The 12,420-nt window shown below is 51.1% G+C and overlaps 2 protein-coding genes across 2 annotated transcripts in view; one reads left to right on the forward strand and one right to left on the reverse strand.

The window, feature by feature from the left end:
• RECQL4 (RecQ like helicase 4) overlaps positions 1–7,150 on the forward strand; it is a 31,802-nt gene extending 24,652 nt beyond the window's left edge. The window contains exons 16-25 of the mRNA XM_031947355.1: positions 453–615; positions 2,119–2,381; positions 2,526–2,657; positions 2,887–3,076; positions 4,567–4,696; positions 4,965–5,131; positions 5,387–5,567; positions 5,790–5,955; positions 6,533–6,641; positions 6,862–7,150. Of these exons, the coding sequence (XP_031803215.1) occupies positions 453–615; positions 2,119–2,381; positions 2,526–2,657; positions 2,887–3,076; positions 4,567–4,696; positions 4,965–5,131; positions 5,387–5,567; positions 5,790–5,955; positions 6,533–6,641; positions 6,862–6,989 (1,629 nt within the window). The 3' untranslated portion in view covers positions 6,990–7,150. The remainder of the gene's footprint in view (positions 1–452; positions 616–2,118; positions 2,382–2,525; positions 2,658–2,886; positions 3,077–4,566; positions 4,697–4,964; positions 5,132–5,386; positions 5,568–5,789; positions 5,956–6,532; positions 6,642–6,861) is intronic.
• On the reverse strand, positions 7,058–9,530 carry MFSD3 (major facilitator superfamily domain containing 3). The gene is made up of 5 exons (XM_003775257.4): positions 8,543–9,530; positions 8,010–8,157; positions 7,821–7,933; positions 7,615–7,724; positions 7,058–7,385 (listed from the first exon to the last, which is right to left on the reverse strand). Exons 1-5 carry the CDS (start codon positions 9,222–9,224, stop codon positions 7,212–7,214), a joined length of 1,227 nt encoding a protein of 408 aa, XP_003775305.3. The 5' UTR covers positions 9,225–9,530; the 3' UTR covers positions 7,058–7,211.
• Positions 9,531–12,420: the final 2,890 nt, after the last annotated feature.

Genomic DNA, 12,420 nt, shown 5'->3' on the forward strand with positions numbered 1-12,420 from the left:
AGATAAAAGTGGAGCTGTGGAACTAGAGTTCAGATGAGTCAAGTAATCTTTCAAAGAAAAACATTACTACTGAGACTGTATTTTGCATTTTAATGTTCAAATCTGTCAGAAATAAAAGTATTTATCATTAATTACACATCCAATCCATTTCTAGTTTAAAGAGAGAAATTCAAATTGATAAAATGTCCCATACCTGCCAACATGACTCTTCCCCAAGATGATTTTACATAATACTTACAGGAATACTGAACAAGAGAAAATATGGTAAGATAGAATCTGGGTAAGAATTCAAGAACACCTGAAAAGTCAAGTCCCTATTTCATTCCTCTTGAACCCCGTTTCTCCAAGAATAATGTCTCTAGAGAAGAAAAAAAGGAGGTTAAAGGGCTTCCCCAAATTATACCAGGTATAGTTTTCATCAGCTCTAAGAGAAGGGTCCTTTCTTTGCACAGGCCCTGGTGACCCTGCTCCAGGGAGAACGATTCAGAACTCTAGGTTCCATCATCGTGTACTGCAACCGCAGGGACGAGACTGTGCGTGTGGCTGCACTGATCCGCACTTGTCTTCAGGAGTCTCCGAACCTAGGACGTTCTGAGGAGTCCCCAGGACCCAGAGGTGAGATCTTAAGGGAAGCTGTGCTGCCAGAACACCACGAGATCATGGGATTGAGAGCTAAAATGAACCAGTGGTGATCATAGGGCCGTGTGGCAAAGCTGGCAAAGCATTTCGCAAATCTCATTCGCTCCTTATAACAAAGAGGTGGTCTGTTATTGTCCCCATTTTATAGTCTAAGAAACTGAGGCAGAAAGAGGTGATATCAGAGGAATTAACAATTCTGTGTTAAGGAGATCTGTGCAGTTAACAGACTTGTAGGAAGTGGGATGTAAAAAATATTAGCCAAATTTGAGGGGTTGGAAAAGGATGTGGAAACCAAATTATCAAAAAAGAAAAAGGGGGGAGGGGGACATTGTGAGAAATGGAAAGGCATTTATCTGGTTTCCACAGATAGGAAATTTAAATTGGAAAAGTGAAATTTAAATTAGAAAACTGGAACCCACCAAGCAATAATCTAGGGTGGAAATTAGTTATCTTCCCCCAGAAGAATGTAAACTCCTTGAGGGCAGGGACTGACTTTTGTAATTAAGGGTGGTGATCTAAGACTTGAAAAGAATCTTTAGTTCTTTGCCTTTAGCCCTCCTCCATTACCTTCCCTCTTCTAGAATCTAAGTTCTTTTGGGGCAGGGACTGGCTTTGTAATGAGAGGTGGTAACTTGTTACATCCAATTCAGTGGGGACTCTGGAGAGGATAGGAAAGTAAGTGCTGCCTTTGGAGTTTCTAAGGTATATCTGCTAACCGAGGCACTCATTCTTGCAAGAATGTAAAATAAATCTTTCCTGCATTCAGGGGGAAAAAAAAAAGAAAGTGGTCGGGTGACTGGCCCAGTATCACACAGCCAGTGAGTGAAGGAAGCAGGATCCAGACTGGGGGCTTCCTAGCAGCAGGCCGGGTACTCTCCCCTCTCTGGGACCTACTTCCTGGTCTAACCTCACTTGACAAAATTAGTTAAGGAAAGCCCTGGGAAGTTAGATAACTTGCCGGATACGGTCAAAAATGGGGGAAATACTCTATTCTCACCAGTCTTGGCTGGCCTTTCTAAGAAAGCTCTAGCCTTTCTCCCAAAAGAAGAAGCCAAGTCTGACCACTGGACACCAGCGTGCCTTCCTCGGTCAGAGCCAGGGCTTTAGGCCCAAACACACCCCTTTTAGGAAAGGGGAGGTCCCTCCCCCCAAAGCAGGGCTTCTGATCTGCCTAGGATCTAGGAATCCGCTTCCCCGGCCCAGCCTGGTCACTGTGGCACCATGGGAAGAAGCCCACAAGGTGTGAGACCTTGTAAAGAGCCTTGACCTTGGAACCAGAGACCAGAGTTTGAATTCCAGCTGCCCATGAGTGACATGGACGAGCCCCAGGCTGCTCTTGCATCATCCAGTGGGAAGCCTGGACTAGATGTTCCCCAGAGTCCAAGATTCTGATTCTCTCCGAGCCTGTGTCAGACGGACGTCCTGCCCCGCTCCCTCCCCTGGGCCCAGACTGTTATTAATAACCGGCCTCTTTTGCAGGGCTGCTGCCAGAGGCCGTGGCAGAGGCGTACCACGCAGGTCTGCCAGCCTCGGAGCGCCGGCGAGTCCAGCGGGCCTTCATGAAAGGCCGGCTGAGGGTGGTGGTGGCCACGGTGGCGTTCGGGATGGGGCTGGACAGGCCTGATGTTCGGGCTGTGCTGCACCATGGGCTCCCTGGAAGCATTGAGAGCTACGTGCAGGAGATTGGCCGTGCCGGGCGGGACGGGCTGCCTGCCCACTGCCACCTCTTCCTGCAGCCCCAGGTCAGTGCCCAGGGCCAGGCCCCTGTTGTGCCCTTCAGGACTTCCCCTCAGTCTCACAATTCTTGGTCTTGAGCATTCCTTGGCTCCTCTTTAGAAAGGACACTTGGGAGAGTGATGTCTGACCCACTTCTCTCCTCGCTGCAGGGAGAAGACCTTCGAGAACTGCGCAGACACATCTACACTGACACTGTGGACTACCTGACTCTCAAGAAACTGGTGCAGAGAGTATTTCCCCCATGCACCTGCTCAAGCCTCCTCCAACAGCTGCAAGTGCTGGTGCGTTGGAGGGAAGACCATCCACACAAGAGTCCCTGTCCCATTTCTTTCCATCTGAGCCTTCGGGAACAAAGGGGATCCCAATGGGGATGGAGACTAGGGGGTCAACCCAGGTGCTTCTTCAGTCCCTGGCCCTGTCATTCTGTGGGGAAGGATTTTCCTCTTGGAAAATCCTTGGTTTTTCCAAGCCTTGGTGATGTTGTTGGGGTGGGGAGGTGTCTTCTTGCAGAATGAGGAGGTCCTACAGGAGCAAAGCCCTAGTCTGCACAGGCAGGAGAAGCAGGAAGTGCCCAGCTCAGGAGGAGGGGATGCCCAGGAAGAAAGTGAGCTTGCTGCCAGTGTACAGAGAGCCTGTCCAGGCCACGAGCGCGCCCTCTCTGTTCAGCAGATGGTGGAGGCTCTGGACATGCGGGAAGAGGGTAAGACTCTGAAATGTCTCCGGGGCAGACGAACCTGCTGCTGGTTTCCCCCAACTCTGGGGAAAAAAAGTAATCTCTTATTTCTACTGTTCTTTCAAGTTAGAGATGAGAATATGGAAGCATGGGGGGAAATTAAGTGATTTGCCCATGGGACTCAGAGGTCCCAGCATCCTGTCTTCTGAGGATAGTGTTTTTTTCCTGTGTCACTCATTTAAGAAGATCCTAGATTTTAGATAGAGTTGTAAAACAACTCTAAAGGCCATCCAGCCAAGTAACAAGCATTAATTAAGCACTTACTACATGCAAAGGGCCTGTGCTAAGCACTGGGGAAACAACAAAAAGGGGAGGGGGGAAGTCTGCTGTCAGTAAACTTAACAAACTAATAGGGAAGACTATTGGCAAACAAGACATATAATAGGTACATTAGAGATACCCAACTGAGAGAAGCATTAGTATTAAGGGAAATCACAAAAGAGTGGGGTTTAATCTGGGATTTGAAGGAAGCCAAGGAGGGAAAGAGAAACTCCAGGCACAGGAGCTGGCCAGTGAAAATGGAGATGGGAACTGGAGCATTTCAGGTGAGGAACTGCAATGCAAGGAGATCAAGGTATAAGAGTGAAGGAGGAAGAGAAAAGATTCTGAAAAGGAGAGAAATATATTTGTTTGGTCACAGAGGTAAAAGGGAACCACTGACTTTTCTTGAACAGGGAGTAACATGGTCAGAAGTGTGACAACTCAGCAGCAGCAGAGACTGAAGGTAGGCTAAGACTTGAAGCAGGGAGACCAACTAGCAGGAGTCTAGATGTGAGGTGATGAGGGCCTATGTCTGGTGGGTGGTGACAGTACCAAGAGAGGTATGAGACATTATGAAGGTAGAATAGACAGAGTTTGGCAACAGAATGAATATGGAAAGTGAGAGTGATAAACTGAGCATGAACCTAGGTTGCAAGGCAGAGTGACTGGGAGAATGGGGCTATCCTTGGACAGTACCACGAAGACAGGAACTGTAGGAAAGGAACTGGGAGGAAAGATAAATGGGTTGTGTTTAAGATACATATGAGGCATCTAATTTGAGATGTCTGATGGAAGCTGAAGATGGAACTGGAATTTAGAGCTAATAGCTATCGACAGAGAGGGAACTGAACCTGTGAGAGCCGATAATACCATCAAGGAAAATAGTCTCGAGGACATCTATAGTTAGAGTGCATGACCAAGAGGAAGGGTTAATGGAGAAGCCTGAAAATCTAACCCCTCATTTCACATGAGAATAAATGAGATGAGGAAATCACCCAGTTCAGGGATCTGTCCCTAACACAAGTAGTATTCACATTGGTCAGCCTTTCTCTTACACTACTTTGACTTCCTCCTTCCAACCCATAAAGTTGGCCACCAGTCAGACACAAGAACCTGAAGCCGGCCTTATTGTTAGTAGCCTGTGGGAACAGGCAGGACCTGTCTCCCACAACTGCTCCCCTTTTGCACTTTGCCAGCCATTGAGACACTGCTCTGCTATCTGGAGCTACACCCTAAAAACTGGCTGAAGCTGCTGGCCCCGACCTTTGCCACTTGCCATCTGAAATGCTATGGTGGGCCCCCAGAGCTCCAGGCCGTGGCCAAGAGGTAAGGAAATTTCATGATCAACATCCCACAAGAGTTGGATGGCTCCGAATCACTTCTGCCTCAGGCTTGACATTCTGCCTCACACTGGTGGCCTTGGGTGGGAGGATACCTCTGAATAAACATAGAAACTAAGGCCTGTTCTGTGTGTTTGCCATCATTGCCTAGAGGACTGGGGCAAGGGCCTATTTATAGGTGGCAATGAAAATTTCAGGTATTTGAGGGATCCAAGAGCCAAAGCAGGCCTCTTTCTTTCTACTGCCCCCGGCAGGTGCCCTCCCGTGGCTGTGAGCCTGACTCGACAACAGGCAGCCAAGACCAAAGGCAGGAGCTCCCTAGAATTCAATGTGGTAGAACTGGCCGACTCCATGGGCTGGGAAGCGGCCCTTGTGCGGCGCACACTGAACCAGCTGCAATGGGAGGCAGCTCCTGGAACGAGTAAGGAGGCCCATGTGGGCTATTCCCCTGTACATACCCTTCTTCCTTCTGTTCAGTCTTTCAATGCGGATCCTCTTACAGTGAGGCTTCTTTTTAGAATTTGCATTCCACATGGAAACACTTCCTGATGGGACCCTCTTGGGGGCAATGGAGACAGGAGAAAGGGCCTGTGTCTGGGATGAGACCTTTGGGTAGTTAAAAAAGCATAAGCATTCCCAGGTTATCTGAGTGACCCCATGTCTTCTCTCGGTACAGGAGCTCGTCGTCGTACTGGGGTGCTGGTGGAGTTTGGAGACCTCTCATTCCACATGCAATCCCCAGGGGATCTAACAGCCTTTGAAAAGGATGAGATATGTGATTTTCTGTATCAGCGGATCCAAACCCGAGAAAGGGAAGCTCTAACCCAGTTACGGGCTACTTTCCAGGCCTTCCAAAGGTAAGGGGAAATTAGGGTCCCGGGGCTGAAGCCAGTGCTGCCTCCCATCTCTCCTTCCTAGAGTGTGGAAGGAAGTTGCTTGACACTGGTTACTGGACAATGCACTTCATAGAAAGTGGGCCCCATACCACCTGGCCCATACTGGCAGGTGGGGCATCTGTGCACATTACTTAGAAGCCTTATAACAGTTTCATTTAGCATGTGTCTTGCCCTGCTTCCTAGGGTGGCATTCCCCAACTGTGGGCCCTGCATGGAACATGCAGATGAAGAAAGGAGTGACCAACTGAAGAGCCTGCTTACTCGATACTTCGAGGAAGGGACAGCAGCCCTTTGGGAGGGAGAATTCAGGGAAGACAGTGAGCAGGACCATGACTTTGGTCAGGCCAGAGTAAGTGTCCCTAATTTCCAAAGTTATAGCCTTCCCTTGAAAAGACTCTAATCTGACTGCACTGTGGGAGACAGGGACAAGGACAAACCTTCTCTGCAGGATCCTTAGGCTGGTGGGAAAAGCAAAACTCTAGCACGCTACTCTAAGGGCGGCTAGAGGGGCAGAGGCAGGAATAAGCCTGACCTGGGACTGGGAGGTGACTGTGACCAATGAGCCTGACCAGAGCTACTGAAGAGAGTTTGGATAAAGTGGGGAGGGGCAAGGGGCATTATGGGGGGCAGCTGGGTAGCATAGTGGGTACAGTGCCAGGCCTGAAGGCAGAAACTCAGCTTCCTGAGTTCAGACACATACAAGCTGTAAGACGCTGGGCAAGTCACTTAATCCAGTCTACCTCAGTTTTTCATGATGAACTGGAGAAGAAAATTACTTTCTGCCAAGAAAACCCCAAATGGGGCACAACTAAAGTGATTGAATAACAAGGGGTCTTACGTTACCATCAAACTGGAGCTTTCTCTTTAGGATTCTGGCCATTATCTAGCCTGGCCTAACTTCTCCATTTACCCTCATGTACACACAGCTCCAGGACTGGGAGAGTTCTGTCTGCTCTGACATCCGCCAACTGCTCTCCATCCGACAGGAGGAGAAGTTCTCAGGCAGAGCTGTCGCCAGGATCTTCCATGGCATTGGTGAGAGCTGGGCCCCCTGCCTTGTGATGCCTTCTTGCCTCCATGTTATTCCCCTTTACTAGGACCCAACTTATTGTCCCCAGAACCATTGTTAGCCCCAACCCCACTGAAAAGAAATGCCACTTTCTCCACACCTGATGTTGGCCGCGGTGGGTGAGGCAGGGTGGTGATAAGCTAGGCCTGGGTCTCATGCCACAGTACCCCCGTCTCATGGTCACAGGAAGCCCCCGTTACCCGGCAGAGGTGTATGGGCAGGACCGTCGATTCTGGAGGAAATACCTGCATGTAAGCTTCCCCAGCCTCCTCTGCCTGGCCACGAGAGAGATTCTGGCCTGGAAGCGAACCTGAAAGGACCTCATCCCACCATCTCAGTGAGGACATGCTGCCAGGAAAGGCACGAGGCACTGGACTGGAAACACATTCCAACTACCATTTACTGTCTAAGGAGAACAACCCTCAAGACGGGAAATAAAAAGCTCATGGATTTGTTTTTATTAATACTGAAAATAGGTCCCGGTGTCCAGCCCCAGTTTGGGATGAGGGAATGTTCCCTTCCTTCTCTCTCCTTGTTCAGCCCAGGTTCCCAGGAGCCAAGTCCAGATAGAGCAAGGCCACCAGAGAAAGGGCCAGGAAGAGGCTGAAGCACAGCCCCAGGCCCAGGCCATCTGCCAGGGCTCCTGCCCCTGTGGTCAGCAGCAGCTTCCCCAACAGCTCCAGTGTGGCCAGAAAGCTGTAGTGAGTGGACTGGAGAGAAGAAAAGGCAGAGTCTAAAGGGACTCCAGGGTCCCACAATTCCCCGCACTAACTATCGTAGCTGACAAGCACCTCCCCTGCCCACATCCAGGGGCCCAGAAGGTAAAGGCTTCCCAGGACTCATGACTCTGGGATGCTGGGCCTTGTCATCTTGGGCAAGGAAATGCCTCATCCTCACTTCAGGGGGCCCAAAAAGTCACCTCCCCCACCTCCCCAGTACCTGAATGGTGCTGTGTGCTTGCTGGCTGCAGTGCATCATAAGGGCAAAGGTCAGGGTGGTCACTGTGCCGCTCAGAAAGTGCTGGGGACCAAGGCTCACCAGGGCCGCTCCTGCGGGGAGCAAAGGCTCAGTGTCAGCCCGCAGTCCCCATAGTCTGCCCTGAGGGACCCCGCCTTCCACATCCCAGCCCCTGCTTTCTTCCTTACCTTTTAAGAGGCTGCCCAGACTGGCGCTAGGGAAGCAGGAGAGCAGAGCCATCTGGAAAGCCAGGGCCCCAATGCGCAGTTGCAGAAGGGGCTTTAGGAGAGGGAGGGGCTGCCTGGACAGAGGCAGAGAGTGGATCAGTGAGGGCCAGCCTTAACCCAAACACCTTCTTGTGCTGACCCTTTTCTCACCTGTGCCGGGCTAGAAGGAGCCCGCCCAGGGAAGAGCCTGCAATGGAGAAGCCCACAGCCACAACGCCATTCCACAGCCCCACTTCCGCAGCAGGCACACCCTGGTCCAGCAGAAAGAGAGGGAACAGACTGATGGCACCCTGTTCACCTAAGCAAGGGACAGACACAGGACAGGATGGGGTAGCTGAGTGGGACATCTCAGGTCCTCTCCCAAAAAGTCCTTGAGCCCTGCCGCGGGCTTGCCCAGACTTCCAAATCTCAAGTCTACCCTCCTCAGGGGCCTTTCCTCACAAGTTAAATAATCTCCCCGGGGCAAAGCCCCTGCAGAGATCTATAGTCCAGGGACAGCAAAAGTGACTGCCCAGGACGGGCTTCTCTCAGGAAGAGGAGGATCCCAAAACTGACAGTCAGCTTGAAGACACCAGTCATGCCCCTATCTCCTAGGCAACGGCATCCAGGGTCAGGCTTTCTTCCCGCCGGATTGCTCAGTTTACATGGGGAAACTGAGGTCCAAGCAGTTGTCCAGCACTCACCTAGCTTGTAGAGGAGGACAAAGCCGGCAGTCCAGGGGGTCCCCGGCACGGCCAGGAGCGCCCGGAACCCCCGCGGGGGGCGACAGTGGTTCTCTTGGGCCTGTGGGGGGGGGAGCTGCAGGGCAGGGGCCCCCCAGGCCAGGGCGGCTGCCAGCCCATAGGCTGTGGCCAGCCCGAGAAAGAGGGGCCCCCACGTGAGGTCGGGAGTGACTGCCAGAAGGCCCCCACCGGCCAAGGCGGCCCCCACCTTGTAAGCGACCACCTGGACCGTGTTGCCCGGGCCCAGCTCGGCGGGGGCCAGCAGCCGCACGGCCAGCCCGTCCAGCGCCACGTCCTGCATCGCGGCCCCGGCGTTCAGCAGCAGCAGGAGCACGGCCGCCCCGGCGGGCAGGCCGGACGCGCCGGGCCCCGATGCGGGGGGCAGGGCGGCCAGCAGCGAGCACAGCAGTCCCAGCGCCCCGGTGCTCAGGGCCAGCCAGGCCCGCGGGGAGCCGCGCCGGTCCACCAGCGGCGCCCAGGCCACCTTGAGCAGCCAGGGCGCGTGCAAGGCGCGGGTCAGCCCCACGCGGGTCAGCGACAGGCCGTGGGAGCGGAGCAGCAGGGGCAGCAGCCCCGCCTGCAGCCCGTGGGGCAGGCCCTGCACCAAGTACAGAGCGCCCAGCAGCGCCAGCTTGGTGCCCATCGGAGGTCCCACGGGTCAGGGGTCAGAGTCAGTCTCCCCTCAGGTGAGGCTTCTGGGAGGAAAGCCTGACATTAGGACTCTCACCAAGCCGGGGTTACTGGGGCTGCCTCGGCAAGCTGGGGGGGGGGCCTCTGCGGAGACGGAACACAAGCCCGACCGGTGCGGGGGACCACCTCCGCCCTTACCCGCGGCTCCCCATAGCGGCCTGTCACTGAGTCAGAAGGCGCTCCATGCACCTTTCAGCCTCCGCGGTCCTCCAAAGCCATAGAGCGCGCCGTCGAGCTAGAAAGTCCCCTGGACTTCCGGCTACCTAGCAAGAGCCGCTGAATGGGTTTCCCAATCACATCTCGCCTCTCTAAGCTTCGTAACTCTGGAGCACTTCCGTCGAGATCATAGAGAAATGAGGCCGGTACCTAGAGAGACCCAGGGGCCCAGGTTGGAGCTTGCGGCCCCGTAGGGAACGGGGTCTACGCGTGCGCGTGCGCGCTACGGCTCTCTCTCTCTCTCCCCACTGTTGCACCTCGGCTTTGGCTGTTACTGAATTGAGAGCTTAGGGACAAAAGACCTAGCGAGGATCCCCTCCCCACCCCAGCCTCAGCATTGGCGTGAAAAGCCCGAGTGGGGGGGGGGGGGGGGGTCCTCTCGGACCTTCAATTTCCTTATTTGTAAATGACACGTGGTCAGCTTGATTGACGGCTACTATTTAACTTGCTTCCCCTTGATTTTGTTACACTCCCCCTCCGCCCCCCAAATCCCATTATCTGAGGGAAACGTGAGACGTGGGTTACTGTGTTAGCCGCAATTTCCTCATCTGTAAAACGGAGGTACCTGTTCACAGCCTGGTGGTGAAAATCCAGAGATAATAAATGACCCCGAAGTAAATCAATTACTGAGCACTTACTGTGTGGCAAAAAATACAGTCTCCGGGGGCCTTGATAGGCCTATAAAAGACCACCCATAGGAGAGTTGAGGTCAAGGAAGTTAAGAGAGATAGTGACTGGAAATTGACACCAATTCCCAACAACCTAGGCAGTTAATTTACAAACCCTTCCAAGGCTGGGGACGGGGTTTGGTTACTCAGAGCTAGCGCTGCAAAGTGCAGGGAATAAAGAGGGTGTCTATAAGGCCCCGGGCTTGCAAGACCGGGAAGCGGCAGGCTGGGTCTGGGTGCAGGCAAGGGTCCCAAGATGGGAGCTCGAGCTCTCAATTACAGCTGAAGGCTGGAGCAAAGGAACTGGAAGACGCAAGGTGGGGTTAAATGCAGACAACCCTGATAAGGATCATCATGTTCCAGTATCTTCCGGGTGCTTGTTTCAAGTTTAAAGGTTACTGCCTTCATCGGGAGCCTTTCAGGACTGTTTTGGATCTCTGTATTGCTGAGACTAAATGACAGTTAGTTGATCGTGCTATTAGATTGCTGTTATTGTATATGATCTGGTTCCGCAATTTGAAGAACAGAATTGAGGGGAGTAGACAAATAGAAAATAGGTAGTTTTAGGAAAATGTTAAGTAACAACCCCCAAAGGCATTGTGACCTTTTACAGACCTTCTTTTATAGAATGCCCATAAATTGTACTTCAAATTGACTTTTGTTACGTTTGTAATCGTTTTATTTGTCTTTCTTAAGGAAAAAGAGACTTTGTGCAACTCTGCTTCACTTAATTCCATTTCACTCACAAGTAGAGACATCACTCCATGATGACGTTGGCCCTCTTTGAAAACGAAGGACAAACAGCAGCAAAGGTAGACAAATGTGCCGTATTTGAAATGAGTTCTCTGTGATTTGGCCCTAGCCACATTAGCAGTCTCTACCTCACCACCACCCCCTCACCAGCTCAGCACAAACACCCTTGCCTCCCCCTAAAGCAAGGGCTCACTTCTTCTGGATTGGCCGGAAGAAATGAGGGGGCATCCAGTCACAGCAGAGTTAAGGAGGAGGGAACAGAGTGACTTATTGCATCCTGTGACAAGGGTACTCAAGTGCTTTGTTCATGGATGGGAAAAGGAGAGAAAGAACTTTCTATGACATCACTTCAGCCCCATTCAAGAAAGTCCTTTGTTTGAAGCGTTTGCATAGTTGCCCTAGGATGTTGGCAGAGAAATTCATGGAGATATTTTGGAAACCTCTGCTTTTCAACCATTATATTTAGAAAAAAAAACAATCCTGGGTAAAATTACACCTGTTTTTAAGTTAGTTTGGTTGTGCTTGTTAGTGTTTTTTTAACTTGCCTCAGTATAGACTTGAATTCTAATGGCTAGTAGAGGAAGAGAACAAAAAGTTTACATTTCCTACTTGGTTGGTTGGTGTAACATTATGCCCTCTTAATCCCAGGCATTTCTATTGAACACAGTTGAATTCCCAAAAGAAATTTCAGGGTGGGCTGTGTGCACTCTGGAAAGGGAGTCCTTTACAGTTAAAAGAATTCTGAGAACAATTGTATAGAAGCTGCTTTTTGTGGGGGGAGAGAGGGGAAAAGGGGAAAGGGTGCTAAAGTGGCCATGGCTTCTACCACTTGGAGCTCAAGATGGGATGGGAAAACCTATTTGCTGAAAACTGGGAGGTTCCAGGTCCTGAAATAATTTGCAGTGAATCTGAATCCAGCTATGGCAAAAATCTATATTTGTTTACCTTTCTCTGCTGTCAAATTTTGCTGCTACTGGAAAATATGATAAATTAGAAATCCTGATTTTTTTGTAAGTCAATCTTGTTCTTCATCTCTAAAACAAGATTAATAAAATGTGTCTATGTGTGAGTCTGTATGTGTGTCTATACTGTTGTGGTGGTGGTTTGTCCTTCATTCTCCAAGGGCACCATATCAGGGAGATGACATGCAGGTGAACTGGATTTCAGTGAGGGAAGGTTGGGCAAGGTCACCTGCCTCAACTCCAGAGCCATCTGGGTCTAGTGGCCAGATGTAGATCAAGACTAAATGTGTTTATATATTTATGTAATATATATATATATGGAGAGAAAATCAAACGGAGATAGAAAGAGAGGGGAAGGAGGGAGATAGGCAAAGAGGGAAACAGAAAAATAACACATTGAGGTTTGCTGAAGGCTTTATGTACAATTCACATTGGATCCTCACCCTGTAAGATTAGTACTATTATTCCCATTTTATACATGAGGAAAAGGAGGCTAGAAAGATTGTGACACCTAGTAAATGTCTAAGGGTGGATCTGAACCAGGCCCTGC

Source organism: Sarcophilus harrisii, chromosome 1 (genome assembly GCF_902635505.1).
Source record: "Sarcophilus harrisii chromosome 1, mSarHar1.11, whole genome shotgun sequence".
NCBI lineage: Eukaryota > Metazoa > Chordata > Mammalia > Dasyuromorphia > Dasyuridae > Sarcophilus > Sarcophilus harrisii.